The 21,306-nt window shown below is 35.3% G+C and overlaps 1 protein-coding gene across 1 annotated transcript in view; it reads left to right on the plus strand.

Moving 5' to 3' along the window:
• The window catches only part of SCN9A (sodium voltage-gated channel alpha subunit 9), a 176,940-nt gene that overhangs the window by 126,399 nt on the left and 29,235 nt on the right, over positions 1-21,306 (plus strand). Inside the window, exons 18-19 of the mRNA XM_035007847.1 lie at positions 13,001-13,121; positions 20,325-20,479. Of these exons, the coding sequence (XP_034863738.1) occupies positions 13,001-13,121; positions 20,325-20,479 (276 nt within the window). The remainder of the gene's footprint in view (positions 1-13,000; positions 13,122-20,324; positions 20,480-21,306) is intronic.

Genomic DNA, 21,306 nt, shown 5'->3' on the forward strand with positions numbered 1-21,306 from the left:
ACACTTTTTATAAAATTGGAAACTAATATGGATTGCCTTATCTAGTATTTCTAACAAGTATAAAAGAAAATATGCCACTCAGATATATTTTGTCTTAATTTTAGTATAGCTTGTTGAATGGATGAACTCTAATGAATAATTTCCTGTGAAGAGAAAATCCATGTTAATAAGAATCTTGCCTTTTTTCTTATAATCTAGTTCATATTTTGAATTGCTCTGTCATTGTTGGGATGTCTGTATTGTTGTTTTCCATTATGCGATGTTGAAAGCAAAACTTTATCTTGAAAATGATCTGCTCTAGTGGTAATGATGTGAACAGTTTCCAATTAAAAAAAAAGCAAACAAACTAATATTGTTCTAGTTTACTTGAAGTTAATTTTAAAAGTGCTCCTAAGTAAGAGACATACTTTTCTATTTCAGATGGGTGGTGACTCAGAGGCAATATTCTCTTGTAAAAAAATTTTGTTTCAGAACAGAGTAAATTTCCTCCCCTTAGAATCTACATAAAGATGCATACATACACGATAGTATGTATACATGTATACATTTTTGTGTGTGTGTACATGTATACACACAATTTTTGAGAAAATAGTTTCTAGAAATGTGTGTGTGTATGTGTGTGTGTTTAATTCCTGAATTATTATTACTATATAAATTTTTTACCAAACTGTTAGAAATCATGAGGTGCGTGTTAACAAATGGTCATTCTCCTGAAACCAAAAAGCTCTGGATATTTCATTTGTGAAGAATGACTTGAAATATAATCTTTTTCTTTGGCAGAAGCTGCCTACATAAAGGTTAGGAAAGATATATTTTATCTGTGCCAAATTTTATTTTACATTGTATTTTCAATATTAGAAAGCCATGTGTTTAAAAAAACTGGTAATTGTTCCATTCATTGGAATTTGTCTTTCCTTGCCCTTCCTCATTAGGAGTGGTTCTAGGGGATAACATAAATGTACAAGTAGTTTATTTTTTGTTTGTTATTATTTTTTTAATTATAAATAATGAATGAGCTTGAGACTTAGAGTCTACGCTTTTACCTCACATTTTGCTGTCCTGTTTGCCTATGTGGGTAAGTAAGGATTGGAATTTTCTAGCAGGCTTCAGTAGTAGAACTGTTTAAATGTTTGTTTTTAAGTTTTTAAGATGTTCTCTTTTTTTAAATTTAAATTCAGTTAGCCAACATATAGTACATCATTAATTTTTGATATAATGTTCAATGATTCATTAGTTGCATATAACACCCAGTGTTCATCACATCCCAACCCCTTCTTAATGCCCACCACCCAGCTACCCCATTCCCCCACCCACCTCCCTATCTGCAACCCTCAGTTTGTTTCCCCCCCAGAGCCAAGAGTCTCTCATGGTTTGTCTCCCTCTCTGATTTCTTCGCATTCAGGTTTCCCTCCCTTCCCCTATTGTCCTCTGTAAAATATTCTTTCTGATATGACCCACTGTATTCCACCTACTTAAGTATCTATTCTCAGCAGGTAGTTCTGTGTTAGTGCACAGAGACCTTCAATACCGCTGGTTGATCACATAGCAAGGCCTTATTGGTGAGTTCCACTAGCCTTGTGGAGGTCCAAGAGGACACTGTAGGATCTGGCTGAGAAATCTGTAACCAGTCCAATCTTGTTATGTGGCCAAAATCTGTTTGTTTGCTTTTATATGCAAGATCTTAACCTTTTAGGCATATAACTTGTCATGTTATTGGATAGGAAGTGCCCTACATAGAAGTTTCTGGGAAAACTAAGAACGTTCAGTGAAATCATTTGCTTTATTTTGAATTTCCGTGGTGGTGCCTGAGATTTGACCTCATTATTTCTGCATCATCTAATGCTATATCCCGTGTAGACCCTTCGATGGAAGTGTTCAGTGGATTTCCTGCTGAACAAGCAGCTGTTCTCTAAAAGCCCACACAGTTTCTCTAGCAGTCACAAAGAACACTAGGAAAGGGAAACTTCCTTCTTCTTGCCTTTTCTTTGAAAAAGTGCTGGAACTTTAGTTGCCCATAATTATATGAGTCAAGAGTTTATTGTAACTGGTAATTACACTAAAGTTTTCTCATAATTTAAATGGAAGTAAAATGAAAATCTAGATAACAAAAGGAAAATACTATTGAATTTTCCAGGTTATCTTTAGTAGTTTTTAACTGGCATTACCATTTAAAAAGAATCTTGAGACCAGAACTTCAGAGAGATCAGAAAAGGATTAGAAGGACTTGAGGGGCCCAGAATGCTAAATCATGTAAAGAAACTAAGTATCAATACTCTTAAGAGGAAAAACACAAATTGTAATACCGTAGGTAGTCTCCAATTTTAAAAAAGCTGTAGGAAGATAATATTTTCATTTCTCCAGAAGGCAAAAAGGACCCTAACAATTGCAAGGGAGAGGAAAGCATATTTTGGTTCCAGATCAGAAAAAAATATTTAAAGTTGAAGTTATCCCATTACAGAAGGGTAACTTGGAAAACATTGGCCTTTTACACAAAGCATAGTAGCTATTTGTGGAATTCTCTAAAGGTCCTTTGATCCTTTATTATGAACTTTACCATTTTACTCCTTTAATGATTTAGAACCCTCATTATGAATATCACTTGTAAAATTAGACTGTAAAATTAAAAGATGGGTGATACTGATTTGAAACTAATAAAAAAATTCTTAAGCTTAACGATATACAGTAGAGCTTAGTTTATCAGTAATGTCTCCCGTAATTTTTCTGTCCATATATGCCCATCCCTTCCCTTTGATTTGCTTCTCTCAACGTCTTGCTGTCCTCTGTGTTTCTTTGTTTTGATGCTCAGGTGAAATAACTATTCTAGGCTCTGCTCCTCAAAGGATATGTTTTGTTGTATGTAGCAAGCACTATTACAGTATATACTTTAAATATAACATCTTTGGAATGTTTTCAACACCAAACACCCTCTTTGAATAAGGGGTTTTCTACAGTGCTACTATAGGTTTGATTTTTTTTGGCTTTTGAGTGCCAGATTACCAAATTATTAGACAATCGTACTTCATACTTCTTGAAATAAGAAATGACCAACTAGCATTAACTGCCATCCATACTAGAATGAACTAGCCTTATGATGTAAATGCCTATTTCAGGATATGTCAGTAATAAATTTGTAAGTTACCAGCTTAGCACAGTTTCTCATATGACACCTATATTTAACAGTCTCTACTCATATTCATTGTTGTAGAAAACACACCTTCTAGGCAATCAAAAGAACCATGAAGAGTAAAAAAAAAAAAAAAACGTTTAATTTGATCATATTTTTTAATGTTACAAGTTTTTATTTAAATTCTAGTTAGTTAACATATAGTGTAATATTAGTTTCAGCAGTTGAATTTAGTGATTCATCACTTACATATAAAACCCAGTGCTTATCACAAGTGCCCTCCTTAATCCCCATCATCCATTTAGCCCATGCCCACCTCCCCTCTAGCAACCCTCAGTTTGTTCTCTATAGTTCTCTTATGGTTTGCCTCCCTCTCTTCTTTTTTTAACTCACTGCTATGTTCATCTATTTTGTTTCTTAAATTCAACATATGAGTGAAATCATATGGTATTTGTCTTTCTTTGACTTATAATGCTTAGCATAATATACTAGCTCCAACCACGTCATTGCAAATGGCAAGATTTCATTCTTTTTATGGCTGAGTAATATTCCATTGTATATATACACATCTTCTTTATCCATTCATCAGTCAGTGGATATTCGGGCTCTTTCCATAATTTGGCTATTGTTGATAATGCTGTTATAAACATCAGGTTGCATGAGTCCCTTTGAATCAGTATTTTTTTACCCTTTGGGTAAATACACAATAGTACAATTGCTGGGTCATACAGTAGTTTGATTTTTAAGTTTCTGAGGAACCTCCATACTGTTTTCCAGGGTAGCTGCACCAGTTTGCATTCCCACCGACATCATAGGAGGGTTCCCCCTTCACCAAATGCTTGCCAACATCTGCTGTTTTCTGTGTTGTTAATTTTAGCCATTCTAACAGGTTGAGGTGATATCTCATTGTAGTTTTGATTTGTATTGTCCTGATGGTGAGTGATGAGCTTCTTTCTGTGTGTCTGTTAGCCATCTAGACACCTTCTTTGGAAAAACGTCTATTCATATCTTCTGCCCATTTCTTAACTGGATTATTTGTTTTTTGGGGGGTGTCAAGTTTGGTAAGTTCTTTATAGATTTTGGATACTAACCCTTTATCAGATAAAGTCCCAATAGTTCATTTTTGCTTTTGTTTCCCTTGTCTCTAGAGAAGTGTCTAGTAAGAAGTTGCTATGGCTAAAGTCAAAGAGGTTGCTGCCTGTGTTCTCCTCAATGATTTTGATGGTTTCCTGTCTCACATTTAGGTCTTTCATCCATTTTGAATTTATTTTTGTATATGGCTTAAGAAAGTGGTCCAGTTTCATTCTTCTGCATATTGCTGTCCAGTTTTTCCAAAACCATTTGTTGAAGAGACTTTTTTCTGTTGGATGTCCTTTCCTGCTTTGTCAAAGATTAGTTGACCATATAGTTGTGGGTCCATTTCAAGGTTTTCTCTTCTCTTCCATTGACCTATATGTCTGTTTCTGTGCCAGTACCATACTGTCTTGAAATATATCTTGAAGTCCAGAATTGTGATGCCTCCAGCTTTGCTTTTCTTTTTCAAGATTGCTTTGGCTATTTGGGATCTTTTATGGTTCCATACAAATTTTAGGATTGTTTGCTCTAGCTCTGTGAAAAATGCTGGTGGTATTTTGATGGGGATTGCATTAAATGTGTAGATTGCTTTGGATAGTATAGACATTTTAATGTTTGTTCTTCCAATCCATGAGCATGGAATGTTTTCCATTTGGTTGTGTCATCTTCAATTTTTTTCATCAGTGTTCTATAGTTTTCAGGGTACAGATCTTTTACCTCTTTGGTTAGGTTTATTCTGAGATAGCGTATGGTTTTTGTGCAATTATAAATGGGATCGATTCTTTGATTTCTCTTTTTGCTGCTCCATTATTGGAGTAGAGAAATATAACAGCTTTCTGTACATTGATTTTGTATCCTGCAACTTTACTGAATTTGTATATCAGTTCTAGAAACTTTTTGGTGGAGTCTTTTGGGTTTTGTACAGAGTATCATGTCATCTACGAATAGTGAAAGTTTGACTTCTTCCTTGCCAGTTTGGATGCCTGTTACTTCTTTTTGTTGTCTGATTGCTAGGGCTAGGACTTCCAGAACTATGTTAAATAACAATGGTGAGAGTGGACATCCCTGTCTTCTTCTTGACTATAGCTCTGTTTTTCCCCATTAAGGATGATATTACCTGTGGGTCTTTCATATATGGCCTTTATGATATTGAGGTATGTTCCCTCTATCCCTACTCTGTTGAGTATTTTTATCAAATGCTTTTTCTGCCTCTGTTGAGAAGATTATATGGCTTTTATCCTATTTTATTAATGTAGTGTATCACATTGATTGATTTGCAAATATTGAATCATCCTTGCAGCCCAGGAATAAATCCTACCTGATTGTGTGAATGATTCTTTTAATGTAATGTTGGATTCAATTTGCTAGTATCTTGTTGAGAATTTTTGCATTCATATTCATCAGGGATATTGGCCTGTAATTCTCCTTTTTAGTGGGCTCTTTGTCTGGTTTTGGAATCAAAGTAATGCTGGCCTTGTAGAATGAGTTCAGATGGTTTCCTTCCATTTCTACTTTTTGGAACAGTTTGAGAAGAATAGGTATTAACTCTTCTTTAAATGTTTGGTAGAATTCCCCTGGGAAGCCATCTGGCCCTGAACTTTTGTTGGGAGATTTTTGATTATTGATGTGATTTCTTTGGTGGTTATCAGACTGTTCAAATTTTCTATTTCTTTCTGTTTCAGTTTTCACAGTTTATTTTTCTAGGAATTCATCCATTTCTTCCAGATTGCCCAATTTGTTGACATACAATTTTTCATAATGTTCTCTTATAATTAATTGTATGTATTTCTGTGTTGTTGGTTGTAATCTCTCCTCTCTCATTTGTGGTTTTATTTATTTGCGTCCTTTCTCTTTTCTTTTTGATAGTCTGGCTAGGGGTTCATCAATTTTATTAATTCTTTCAAAGAACCAGCTCCCAGTTTCACTGATCTGTTCTTCTGGGGTTTTGTTTGTTTGTTTGTTTCTATTTCACTTATTTCTGCTCTAATCTTTATTATTTCCCTTCTGCTGGCTTTAGGTTTTATTTGCTGTTCCTTTTCTAGCTCCTTTAGGATAAGGTTAGGTTGTGCATATGAGACTTTTCTTGCTTCTTGAGTTAGGCCTGTATTGCTATATACTTTCCTCTTATGACTGCCTTGGCTGCATCCCAAAGATTTTGGAATGTCATGTTGTCATTTTCATTTGCTTCCATGTATTTTTAAATTTCTTCTTTAATTTCCTGGTTAACCCATTCATTCTTTAATAAGATGTTCTTTAACCTCCATGTATTTGTGGTCTTTCCAAATTTTTTCTTGTGGTTGACTTCAAGTTTCATAGCACTGTGGTCTGAAAATATGCATGGTATGATCTCAGTCTTTTCATACTTATTGAGGCCTGATTTGTGACCTAGTGTGTGATCTGTTCTGGAGAATGTTCCATGTGCACTCGAAAAGAATGTGTATTCTGCTTTAGGATGAAATATTCTGAATATATCTCTTAAGTCCATCTGGTCCAGTGTGTCATTCAAAGCTAATGTTTCCTTGTTGATTTCTGCTTAGATGATCCATTGCTGCGAGTGGGGTATTAAAGTCCCCTACTATTATTGTATTGCTATCAATGAGTTTCTTTATGTTTGTTATTGTTTTATATATTTGGGTGCTCCCAAGTTGGGGGCATAAATATTTACAATTGTTAGATCCTCTTGTTGGATAGACCCCTTTATTATGATATAGTCCCCTTCTTCATCTCTTGTTACAGTCTTTGGTTTAAAATCTAGTTTGTCTGATATATGTATGGCTACTTGACATTCTTTTGACATTCATTAGCATAATAAGTGGTTCTCCATCCCCTCACTTTCAATCTGCAGGTGTCTTTAGGTCTAAAATGGGCCTTTTATAGGCAGCATATAGATGGGTCTTGTTTTGTTTTGTTTTGTTTTGTTTTATCCATTCTGATACCCTGTGACTTTTGATTCAATCATTTAGTCCATTTATACTCAGAATCATTATAGGTATATGTGAATTTAGTACCATTGTATTATCTGTTAGGTTGTTGTTTCTTGAGATTTTCTCTATTCCTTTCTAGTCTTTGTCAATTTTGGTCTTTCCCACTCAAAGAGTCCCCTTTAATATTTCTTTTAGGGCTGGTTTAGTGATCACAAACTCCTTTAGTTTTTGTTTGTCTGGGAAACTTTTTATCTCTCCTTCTGTTCTGAATGATAGCCTTGCTGGATAAAGTATTCTTGGCTACATATTTTTCCCATTCAGCACATTGAATCTATCATGATACTCTCTTCTGGCCTGTCAAGTTTCTGTGGTTAGGTCTGCTGCTAACCTTATTTGTCTTCCCTTAAAAGTTAGGGATTTCATTTCCATTGCTGCTTTAGGATTTTTTACTTATCTCTGTATTTTGCAAATTTTACTGTGATATGTCTTGCTGTTGGCCTGCTTTTGTTGATTTTGATGGGAGTTCTCTGTGCCTTCCGCATTTGACGTCTGTTTCCTTCCCCAGATTAGGGAAGTTTTCAGCTACAATTTGCTCAAATATACCTTCTCCCTTTTTCCCCATCTTCTTTATCTGGGACTCCTATGATGTGAATGTTATTATACTTTATGGAGTCACTGAGTTCCCTAAGTCTACATTTGTGATCCAATATTTGTCTTTCCCTCTTATTTTAAACTGCATTATTTTCAATAATTTTATTTTCTGTATCACTTATTTGTTCCTCTGCCTCTTCCATCCTTGTCATCCTTACATCCAGTTAGTTTGCATCTCTGTTATAGCATTTTTTAAAATTTTGGCCTGACTAGTTTTTAGGTCTTTTATCTCTGCACGAAGGGACTCCCTGATGTCTTCTATGCTTTTCTCAAGCCCAGCTAGTATCCTTATGATTGTTGTTTTAAAATCTGTGTCTGTCTTCTTCTGTGTATTAGTAAAGCTTCTTATGTTTCCTGCTCCTAAGAGTAATGGCTTTATGAAAAAGAGATCATATACTGTCCAGGGTCTGGCACTTTAGGAAGTGTTTCTGTTGTATGCTGTGTGCACTCTGCTGCTCTGTTTTGGCTGTTCTTTCCCTTAGGTCAATCTTCTGCAGAGTTACTTCCTGCCTGCAGTGGGGTGTGTTTGGATCTTGTCCAGTGTGTGGTGAGTTTTAAATTGGTGTGCTCTCGTCTGCTTGTTAAAAGAGGCCAGATTCTCTTTCCAATAGAGCCAAAGCTCTGCAGCACTTTATGGTCAGTAGACTTGGTGCATGCAGGGATTTGTGCTGGTCTTCTGGGAGAGGGGCCCACTGCTCTGGTTCTCAGGCACACTTAACCCTAGTAAAGAGGCACCTGCAGAGCACAGGGGGGGCAGGGGTTGATGTAAGTGGTTCAGGCCTCCACTGTTGGTGTTGTTATGCTCTCTAAAGTCAGTGCATGCTGATGGGCAGGGGCAAAAAATGGCTCATCCTGCACAGGGCATTCCTGCCCACCGCTGTCCAGGAAGCCCTCACAGAAGAGTGAACAATCTCCCCTTATGTTTCCTAGGCTTCCCTCAGATCCCTGGCTTCACCTTGTTTGTATCCATGCTGCCTTTCCTCCCAGCAATGCAGTGCACCTGTGTTTTATCTAAGACACGTTGGCTGAGTTTCAAAACTCCAAACTTAAGGGACCTGGTGTAGCACAGACCTGAGCTGGTCCTCTGGGGGAAGGGTCTCACTATGCTGGGGCTGGTGCCAGTTTGTCTCAGACGGGCGGTCACACTAACACACAGGAGACTGGAGTTTAGTGTAAAGCACAGCAAAAACCCGGCCTCCAGGTTAGCTCCCCTCAGCAGGGGTCTCTGCCCCTATGCTAAGGAATGGGAGCACAATGACATCCACCGGCTCTTTTTTCCCCTGGAGGTCATGCTACCTTTCCCAGATGCACACTAAGAAGGGGAAACTGTCTCTTCCAGTGCATCCCAGGGGATCCTCCAATCATGCCATGTGCTCCCAGGTTCCTGTCCTTCTTCTCCACAGGAGCACTGCTGTGCCCACCAGACTCCACACTGACCACAGTGCAGACTTCTAAAACTCTGGTTTTTGAGCTCCACTGGTTGTAAAATCTCACGACAATCAACCCTTCTTGTTTTCCCAGTCACTGGTTTTGGGGAAGTGTTTTTCTTGTGCAGTCCCCTGTGCACTGCTCTCTCTCTCCCTCTGTTTTTCTGTCCACTCTCTGTGATCAAGGCTCCCTCCCCTCTGCAGCACTTGTGATCCTTCTCTCCTCAAATCACATCTCCATACCTCCTACCTTCCACGTTGTGGTCTCCTCTCTCCCTCTAGTTGTGCAGTTTGTTCTCTCAGTCCTCATATCAATTTCCTGGGTGTTCAGAATGATTTGCTATTTATCTAGCTGTGTTCAAGGGACAAGGCAAACATAAGGTCCTACTACTCCACCATCTTAACCTGATCGTATATTCAGTAGTTGAAAGGGGCTTCTTAGCTATCATTTATAATCAAGATTAGAATGTTTCAAAACTACTTCAGTGTTTTATGGATACACATTAAAGAATATGGAAAGATATATATATATATATATATATATATGTGTGTGTGTGTGTATACATATACATACATACTGTGTATATAGTAGGTACCTCAAGGTGATAGAATTAGGGAGTGAGTGGGAAGGACTTTTGTTTTTTACCATATATTATTTATACATTTAAAATTTTTGAATCAAGTGTATAGATTTTGCCTAAAAGAAACAAAGACAAAATTTTAGAAAGCACCTACAGGCAATATCATATTATTCAATAAAAAAGCAGGAATGCTGTCTATGGCATATTCTTATTCCTAATGCTAATGAGTTTAGGTCTATGATCCTATGTTTACAGCCTATATAAGGTTAAAAAAAAATTAGGCTGTCAAAGGTAAAAAAAAAATATATCTTTGCTGCCATGTAATAGAAAAAAAGTATATTTCACTTTTCATTAAAAATAAAATCATGCAAAAATTACAAAATAGCATATTTGTAATATTGAAAGGGAAATCTTTTACACTAAACTATTTATTTCACTGGTCTTAGTGTACTATAATAATTCTTCAATTTTCAATGTTACAAGAAAGGAAACTAAATTACAAATGATTGAGTTTATAGATATGAAAATAATCATATAATTTATTTTGTAAAATGATTCTAATGATTGACATGATCTTCTCTGGGTACTAAGCAAGAAAATAAGAAAATTCAATAGTTAAACATAGCAACACCTGCTATGAGAATAAAATGCATTTCCCTTTAAGAGAAAGTTTTTATTACAGATGTTAGCCTTTCTATTTAAAAGCATCCTTTTGGACCCTGTTAAAGAAACTTCCACTTTAGTAAATATTAAATTTAAAGGATGACTAGATTAGAACTGAACTGTCTACATCACTAGGGCATGCACATAAATGTTTAATATTACATACAGTCCTAAAATAGCTACTTTGTGAATACTTCATGCATCCCCAGGAAAACACAGAATTCCTAAAAACATTTTAACTTGAATTTCTAAAAAGCCATAGCAGTTTGGCTTATGATACAAACTATAGTTCATATTAAATATTTTGATAATGTCTGTCCTCATGAGGAATTATCTTGAATAACTGTCATTTATGATATAAAATTTGAGCCAAACTCTGAATTTAATTGACAAAAAATTGCCATAAAAGCTATGAAAATAAAAGGTTTCAGAAATGACAAAATATACTTTATATAATCATCTTAATTGTATTTGCTTACAAATTAACTTGGCATATCTTCTTTGTTAGTGCTCAGTGAGAAAACCAAATACTGAGGTTGAAGATGTTTTCATTAATTTAGACTGAGTAGGCATTCTGCAAATTAGAATCATTTTGTTTAAAAATTGTTGCCACCTTAGAGGAAACCATGAGAACTATTTGCTAGTTGTCAGTATTTTGACTACTAGCAGGAAAGTGCTTTGCATTCTTTCTCTCAGCTGTTTCTCCCACTGCTTTGCCTCAAAATCCAGGGCAATAACCCATTTTTCACATTTGAAGGTCTTGGTCTCATCGCCACAGAATCATAGTACGTTGTCTTTCAGTTCCCTGGTGACAGTCCACATGCAGCTGAGAAGTCAAGAACTGAGGGCATCAAATAACTGTAGTCTTTTAAAAGATAACATACTCAAAATTAGTTTTTGTGGTAATTGGCACAGTAGGGCCTATTAGTAATTATACATTTCCCCATTGTTTCTTGGAGTAATGTATATTTTAAAACCTTAAATATATTCACTTATAATTAATTTCTATTTCCTTTATTTTCAAGTCATTTTAGATGAATTCAATCAAATGACATTTCATAGGGATACTGTTCATAACTGATACTATTATAAAACTCTTTGACCTGGTGGGAATAATGCCCCAATGTCAATAAATTATGAGTATTAGAGTATTCATAATTCTTTACTCTCATTATAAAGAACTTTGCTTACATCGTTCCTTACGTACAATAATGTATCAATGCCTTTTTTTTACTGATGTCGAATAATGTGTGATGATAATAGCACTGAGAATGTGGTACCCGTAAAGAACACTTTTAGCTTCCCAGTAAATCTCTAAAAATTAATATTTCAGATTAGGCCTATGATATTAATGCAAATTAATAGATTAAGGAATCAATTTAATGGAAATGAGTATTTCCTTACTTTTAGCACTTGTATTTGTGGAACTATTCTAAAAAAATAGTAAAGCTGTAATCTTAATAAGGGAAGCATGTGCTGTAATAACTACTAGTTTCAATATTCACGTGTCGTTTAGCAAATGAGAATGAAAAATGAACTCTTCCATTGATGTGCTGCTCTACCCCTTATAAAGCAATATTAGGAAAAATTGACAGAGTTTTGCTACAATTGCTGTATGTATTTTTTCTAAAAATTTCTGTGTATGTGTATGTTTGTAAACATCATGTTTGATCATAAATTTCTGGGCGGGAAAAGCTTGTGTTATGATCAACTATATGATCATAATGACAATGAATTCATTCCTGTCATGTGTGAGTCTGCCATGTTTAATTTCATTGAATCTTTGTTTCAGAGTTTGCATGTGGTACTCACTTTGGTAGCCACTGTTTTTTGACAGTATAAATAATACTTTATGATCTTTTCAACTATATCCTGAAATTTTATACTAGAATGGGTGGTGTTGGATGAAATAATTACTATGGTCTTCGGCATTTTGATTCCAATATAATATCTGACTTTTTTTGTCTTGATCAAAAGCCTTCTATCTATATCATCCTGGTACATATTCTTAAATCCAAGAGATAATAGAACAAATAAGTTTGGATTTCATTTGACACTAATTTCTTTCTTTTTTTTTTTTTAATTTTAAGTATCAACAAGCTTTTCTGCCAACTGTCAGATATGATCTTTCAAGTATCAGGCATTGGCAGTTTGGCACTTGTATTATTTCTACTAGGGTCTTGGTTATCTGAATATAATAATTATTGGTGTACACAAATTTATATTAAACATAAAACAATAAAAATGTGGCCAATACTGTGCAAATATTATAGTTTACAAAAAATACCTTATGCTAATTCTGTCTAAATACTTACTTGTTAGCATACTAAAAATAATAAAATTTATTTTTCACAGGATGTGTAGATAGAAAGATCAAGCATAGATGTATTGTAAGGTTACCTGACCTCAATATGTGTTTATACGTTTTATGGCCATCATACTGTTAATCTTTTTTCATAACACTTTGCATGACTTTGATTATTGAATATGGCTTGAATATAAGATTTGAATGACCCCTAAATGAACTGTCTGGTGGGGCGGTGAATTTCTTTTTAGAGATTGAATCGGTCGAGTTCCTCTGAGTGCAGCACAGTTGATAACCCTCTGCCAGGAGAAGGAGAAGAAGCGGAGGCTGAACCTGTAAATTCAGATGAGCCAGTGGCCTGTTTTACAGATGGTAAGAGAAAAATCAAGATGTTCGTTAGCCATCCATTTACTGGTATTTGGGGTTTTATCTTATATCCATATCTAGAGCTCGGACATCTATTTCTCTGTTATTTGACTCTTAAGTCATTATCTTTACCCCTGACCTCACATTTGAATTCCAGATATGCCTATAATTCCCCGTTGGTCATCTCCACTGGTTGCCTTAAAACATGTCAAGTATAATAAGTTTAAAACAAACTTTAGTGAGTTCTCCCCCATAAAATCCACAGCTTCTTGTGGTCTTTATCTCATTTAGTGACATCATGATCTATCCTGCCTCTCAAGCTAAAGACTTTTGAGTCAGCCCTGACCTCTTCCTTTCTAGCCCCACATTGATTACAGAAATCACAGGTTGATCAGAAACTCTGGACAGGGTCTGCCTCCTCCCAGGGATTCTGATGCACACTAGAAGCTGAGAACCATTGTTGTATAGGATAAAACCTGAAGTCCTTAACATAGCATGTAAAACCCTTTGCACCTCAGTCTGTTCTTTTCTAACAGTACCTCCTTTGATTACTTTTCACTTCCTGACTTACTGAACTCACTACTTCTGGAATGTTTCAGCGATTTTATTCAAAGTAGTAACTTTGAACTTGAACTATGGAAGTGTACAGCATTTTCTAATCGAATATGGTGTCATTCAAGTAAAAACACAAACCTATACTAGAGTTGCAGTATAATATAATAACATAGATCACAAATTTTGAAGCCTGATAAACATGAGTTCTAATTGGTCTACTTCTAGCTCTCTGAGACCTTGAGCACATTTTGAAAATCTTGTGTCTCAGATACCTCATCTATAAAATAGGTATAACAGCCCCATCTGAATTATAGGGATAGCAAGGAGATTAAACAGGATAACATAAATTAATTACCACAGTTCTTAACATCCTTCTTTTCCTTTTTTTATTAAAAAAAATATTTTGTTAACAATTCTATAGAGAAGCTATGATAGCATAGTGTTAATGCTAATGACTTACTATTATTCTCAGCATCAGTATTTTTTGTAGAAATCATTGACTTGCGTTCACCCTCTATAATTTTTCTCAACCAGCCTCCTCTAGCACTCATGCCATAAGCAAAATGCCTGTCAAATAAAGATATCACCAAACTACAATGGGCGCATGAATTTTCTTTAAATACAAAGCTAAATTCCATTTTATGTGAGAAACAAACAAGTATAACAATGGATAGAAATTTTGTGTTTGCTGTAATTAGTACCTGAGCAAAACACAGAGTTTCCTATAGAAGTGTTCATATTAAAGGCATTTAAGAATTTCATCAGGTGTTGCCTATCTCTCAATAAATTGATTAACACCATTAAATTTGTACAGATGCTACCAAGACTTCCTCTATGCATTTTATGAATAACCCTAACTTAAAATTCCAGGATAACTAGGAAGTTTATCAAGCAGATTATGACTTCAAATTAGAAAAGGGCTTTAGGAAAACTTAAACCTTCTACAGAAAGCATTAATGCTAAGCTATTTCATTCTGCAAGTGCTGTCTTATTGAGCTTAAACTACATAAAAAGTTTATGTTAGTCCTACAAAGCACTGATGTGAATATTTATACTCACTGGACCTGCTGGGCTAAGAGGCTCAGCCTGATAAATCAAACAGGACAGCCAATTTGCTGAGCCTCTCACCATTTATCCACTTAATCATTCTTTCATCCAATTAATAAATAATCATTAAAGATCTTCTGTATTTTAGGCCTAGGCCTGAGCACCGGAGAGAGATAGAGCAATGAAAAAAACACTGCCCCTTGCTCAAATACATATGTAAATATTTAGTAGGTCAGATAAGTGATACATGCTATGGAGAAGTGAAAAGAAAAGAGGAATATAATAGTTGAAGGGTAGGAACCTACTATCACATAAATAGAGTGGTCAGGAAGGCCTCTCCAAAAAGGTAGCATTTGATCAGAGACCTGAAGAAAATTGAAGTGGGCCATGCAAATGTATGAAGGAAGAGTATTTTAGGCAGCACAATATTTGAGGAAAGTCAAGGGGCCAGTATGGAGATTGAGAATAATGGGAAGAGTGGTAGAAAGTGAGGTCAGAGATGTAGTAAAGGCCAGAACATAAGCACTTTTAAGGACATTATAAAAACCTCCTTTAAAAGTCTCACAACATGCCATCTTAAGAGTAAATGGGTGGATAGCAAGGACAGATGCTGGGTGAATTCTTGGATGTTCTGCAGTAATCCAGGTGAAAGTAAGAGATTCTGAGTAGCTTTTGAAATGAAAGCTAAAAGAATTTGCTGATAGATTGGATGTCGGTTCCAATGTGAAAATGTGAAAAAAGAGTCAACAATGATTCCAAATTTGGGGTCTCACACTGGGAGATGTCTTCCTCATAATGACTTCAAAATGATTGGGGTTGTCAGGATGGGAAATTGAGAACTCATTCACTTACATAGAAATGACTCTTACCAGTTTGTGATAGGTCTACAAGAGCTGAGCTAGAACCAATGCCAGTTTAGAGCAGCATTTGGCCTCCAGAGATTTTTGTTACCTGAAAGGCAGCAGAATAATCATAGGGAGTGTGAGAGTTACATCAGAGGAGCTGTGTTTTCACTGAAGAACAAACACCAAAATGATTTGTTGTTCATTGTCTCACATCCATTAATCCTTTTCAACTTCATAACTATCACTTTAGTAATTTTCATCATATTTCTCTTGCATCCTTTCCTCCTCCCTCTTATGCCAGGCCTTTCCTTAGTTCTGTTCCATTAGCTTTGTAATTCAAGATAGCGGGCTCCTTCTCTAGATCTGCCACTGTTCTTCACTAGCCTTACTTCTGTGTGTCATGACAACTTGACGTGACAGAACTCTGATTCTGCTTGGTTTTACATTAGACTCCTTTTGGATTATACAATTAGTAAATTACAAAATCATGATTAAGTTATGAGAAGGATACTCTCTTTTCCATAAAATAATGTATTTTCTGTTAATTTGGTAGAAGGAACCAACTCAACTTCCCCACAAAATGTTCTGAATTCAATTTCCTATAAAATAACTAATAACTAATTGTAACTTTAAGAACAATAACAACTCACTTGTGCCTACTTTTGTCTTTTTTTTTAAAGAAAATGTGGACAAAACACTTGTTTTAAAGAGATGTAGAAATTTTTTAAGAAGTTATAAAAAGACTCATTTTTCCTTATCAATTTTTATGTTAATTATACTGATTATGCTATTATATTTTTATTAATAGGTAGTCTGTCTTGGAAGAGGTTGATGTTCGTTAGTTTTTTTGTGCGGTGGGGGCTGGGAACACTGGTTTAACATGATGAAACACAGTATCGACTTTATGAAATGCTTCACGAGAACAAATTAATGAAACCACCCAAAAGAAATAACTTTTACCCATAGGGACCCATTAAAATGCTTGAGAGGTTCTCTGTTATGTTTACATTTAATTAATAGTCCTTTTAAAAAAGAAGATGTGATAACATTGCTAGCCAGCTAGGTTGGAAATCTCTTAGGATATGCCTTTGCATAAAAGCCAGACAAGCACTCGAACACTCTTGCTTCAAAATAAGAGTGAGAAACTCTCTGAGATGTGATAAATCCCGAGAGCAATATTTATCAACCTTCATCGCAGATAAAAGGTTTACTTTTCTAATTAGAATGTAGGGTCCCTTTTCTTACCTCAATCTTATGAGTAATATTTCTCTTCAGTTTTAAGACTGACACAAATAAATCTCGGATAGTAAAATCTTAAAGGGAAACTTTCTCCTCTGGTAATTATACTTGAGGCAGATAGATTCTGTTCTGTACAAGACATTTGTTTTTATATTGAGATAAATTCTTAAGTCTGAAGCATTAAGTTGATATAAAAAAAATAATTCCATCTTAAATTTTTTCACTCCTTCTGATGTTTTCTTTTGCCCAGGAAGAGATAATCTGGGAGTCCATTTTTGGTCCTACCTTTTTACTATTTTCCCACATCATTTTATAAAATATTCTAACTTTATTAAATACATTTGAGATGTAAGGTAATTGTTTTAAATACTGTGAAGGTGAATTCATTCAGATCTGAGGTCATGTTAACTATAATTTAACATTGGTTAAATGAAGGCATATGTGTATTTTCTATTCATCATGAAAGGAACCATAATAAGATACTGCCTAAACAGTATAGTTCAAAAGAAATCTGGTTCTGTGTTTCAGGGCATACACTTTATGATTCTCTGAAGTTATTACTTGTTAAATTCAATATTTTTTAATTAAATATATTGTTTTATAAAAAAGGAAATTATTTTTTAAAATGCCTATCTTGCAAACCTCTGAAACAAGTATCTAAAAAGTGCTCTCCCCGCTTTTTACCTTCCTTCTAATTGGAAGGAAAAACTTTTTTTTTTCAGTAATTTCTTTTTTATTGAAGTGTAGTCGACACGAAACACTGTATTAGTTTCAGGTATACAACATAGTGATTCAACTAATCTATATGTAATGCTATGCTCACCACAAGTGTAGCTACCATCTGCCACCATACAATGCTCTTGTGTGTAATATCATTGACTGTATTCCCTATGCTTTGTGACTAATTCATAAGTGGAAGCCTGTACCTCCCACTTCCCTTCACCTGCTTTGCCCATCCCCTCATTCTCCACCATTGGCAACCATCAGTTTGTTCTCTGTATTTATGGGTCTGTTTCTGCTTTTTCTATGTTTATTTATTCATTTGTTTTGTTTTTTAGATTACACATGTAAGTGAAATCATATGGCATTTGTTTTTCTCTATTTCACTTAGCAGAATACCCTCTAGATCTATCCATATTGTCACAAATGGCAAGATCTCATTCTTTTTTATGGTAGAGTAAGAACCCATGGTATATATACACCATATCTTCTTTATCCAATCGTCTATCAATGAACTTGGCTATTGTAAATAATGCTGCAATAAACATAGGGGTGCATGTAACTTTTCAAATTAGTGTTTTCATTTTCTTTGGGTAAGTACCCACTAGTGGAATTACTGGATCATATGGTATTTATTTTTAACTTTTTGAGGAACCTCCATATTGTTTTCTGCAGAGGCTGCACCAGTTTACATTCCCATGAAGAGTACACAGTCATTCTGAAAGGAAAATTTTTAAGAGATCAATTAATTGTAGTTTCTCTTTTTTCAGTTCTTCCTCTTCTTCACAGTAATTGTGGTTGTTTTTTTTTTAAATCAACTTTAATTTTTGAAATTTAATTTTTGAAATTTCAGTCATTATCTTTCTGGGTCTTTTTTGGTCATGGTTCTGTTCACTAGCCCTTTATGAAACTTTTTACTCCCTGACTTTTTTTATTGTAGCTCCTTGTACATCTCTCCTACTTCTACTCTCTCTCCATCTCCTTCAAAGTTTTTCTCTTATTCCACCTGTCCTTGTGGTGTACAGGTGAATGTTTAACAACCAGTTCTCCAAGAAAAAGAGAGTATGCATATGTACATCAGTTTACTATAAATTTTACTGATATAAAGGGTGTGTAGCACATGATTTGCAAATAATAATATAAGCAATATTCATTATTGCACATTCCATATAACTCATTGATTCTCACACAATGCTTTTGTTAAATTTTACCAAAATTTTGCATTTATAGATAATCAATGATTGCAGTTGATGAACATGTATGCTTTTAGCCTGAAGGGTGGTTGGTAATTTCATTTCTGTTGATCAGTAAGGTTAAAGTGAGACAAAGAAACTATATGTCAGAACTTCAGTCATTCATTAATGATGTCTGCAAATCTCAGATAATAGAATTTGAATAATGAAAGAATACTTCCTCAAAATTTTCTGCTATTCCCAGTGTCATGGCTACAAATACGACATTTTTACTGTTTTATATATTTTATTAACATTTCCTGCATTACTTGTTAAGTTTACTCTAGAAAATCATCAAGCCCTGGTTATAGTTCCTAACTAGAGTTGCCATGACCTATCCCTCTTGTTAAGGCTACTGAACCAGAATCCTAAATGGTTTTCTGGCTCTGAATCTTCCTACACCTCCACCCTCTTTTTTCTTCTCTTCCAACTTTCCTCCATTCAGCTGTTGGAGACATCAACTTAAGCTGCATCTGCCTATATCATTCTCTGCTAACAACCCTTCACTTACTCCTCAACATCTATAGGATATAGACCAAACTCCTTCATGTGGAGGAAAATGCTTTCCATAATCTGACCAATTTCTCTAACCTCATTTCTCCCCCATGCCTCTGTACACTTTGCTTTCATCACAATTCTGAACTGCTTATAATTCCTATGCACAGTACCTTTTGCTCCTTCTTGGCCTAGAATTCCACCCATACTCTTTTTGGCTAAGACTTTGACTCAATTCAGGCTCCAGTTCTTCCACAAAGCCTCTTCCAGTCTCTCCTCAGCAAACAAGCCAGGTGAGGTAGACTTTTTCCATGCTCCAAAATAACCCCTTTATATATGTGATTTTAGTTGACGTATCCAGTTATAGTCATTTATTTCTATCTCTATCTACCTAACCGAAACCAAAAATAAATCCCCCGAGGAGAGGAAACTATATACACAGCTAAGTATATAACAGATAATAAATGTTTAATGGAGAAATGAATGAATAAACCTAAAATGTAAATAAAATGTTCCTCAGCTTACCATAGCAGCATGTTTTACACCTAGAGTTCCCAAGGTAGAGTTGTTTTTAACATAGAGTACTCGAAACAGTTTTACCTGCATCTTCTAATCAAGATCAAATTCTTTTGAACACAATTTTAGAAACTTCTACCAATTTTCTTAATATTATCTAGAATTGAAGCTTTGTGAAGAGTTTTTTTTTTTTTAATACAGTGGAAGCATCAGAAAACTGTAGATGAGATCCACATCAAGGAAAATTAATTTATCAGCAAAGAAGATCTTGAAAAGCATTTTGTCCTCAGATTTTAGTTTAATATTCATTCATTCCGTGTTCATCATGTATCAGCACAGCATTAGGACTGCAAAAATGAAAAAAATAAGTGGTTTTAACACAGGAAGAGATTGATGAGAAATCAAGGAAGCACAGAATGCATTTTAAGTTAGAAATAATTGACAAGCTGCAGTTTAAGTGTTAGAAATTATTCAGTTGAGGGACATCATAGGGAAAGCTTTGCATAAGTATTTTATTTATTCTGAATATCAATATTTTATATGTATATCTCTCTTGTCAGGTTGTGTGCGGAGGTTCCCATGCTGCCAACTTGACATAGAGTCAGGAAAAGGAAAAATCTGGTGGAACATCAGGAAAACCTGCTACAGAATAGTTGAACACAGTTGGTTTGAAAGCTTTATTGTTCTCATGATCCTGCTCAGCAGTGGTGCTCTGGTAAGTTATATGACACCTAAAGCAATCACCCGAGTCAGTATTTTTAATAAATGAGTTGAAGGATAAAAACATGAAAGTTGTTTTACCTAAAAGTGAATTCCTATGATTAGTACTAGGACAAAATTTTAGTTTAGTTCAGTAAATATTTAGTAAGCACTACTACATGCCAGGCATTATTCTTTGCTTCCTTGATTGCAAAGGTGGATAAGATCCAGGTACTTTTCTCAAGGAGTTCAGAGAGCACTGGGGAGAGAGGCACAAGGGATTACAGAACTGAAATATGTTTGTAAGTGAAGAATATACTTGATAAAGCTCTATAGCAAGAGATGAACAATTGCTGCTTGAAATTTCAGAAAAGTAGTTGATGTTTTACAAGATCTAGAAAGATTAATAGTATTTTCCAAGGGCGCCTGGGTGGCTCAGTTGGTTAAGCGACTGCCTTCAGCTCGGGTCATGATCCCAGGGTCCTGGGATCGAGTCCCGCATCGGGCTCCCTGCTCTGCGGGGAGCCTGCTTCTCCCTCTCCCACTCCCCCTGCTTGTGTTCCCTCTCTCGCTGTGTCTCTCTCTGACAAATAAATAGTATTTTCCAGCCAGACAGGGTGGGCTGAGGAACAAGTGTACAGTGATAAGGAAGCATAAAACATCATGAGGTATTCAGGAAATTAAAAGTTTCCAAGTTGTAGAAAGTGACGCTGGAGGAAGAGCAAATACAGGGAGGAGAGTGGTGGCCACAGATACTGTGACAAAGATAGGCAGTGTCAGCTTATGAAGCATCTTGCAAAACTAACTGTAATTTTAGGGTGAGAATGGGACACGTTTCCCATT

Source organism: Mirounga leonina, unplaced genomic scaffold (genome assembly GCF_011800145.1).
Source record: "Mirounga leonina isolate KUSES-001 unplaced genomic scaffold, KU_Mleo_1.0 Mir_151, whole genome shotgun sequence".
In the NCBI taxonomy this organism is placed as follows: Eukaryota; Metazoa; Chordata; class Mammalia; order Carnivora; family Phocidae; genus Mirounga; species Mirounga leonina.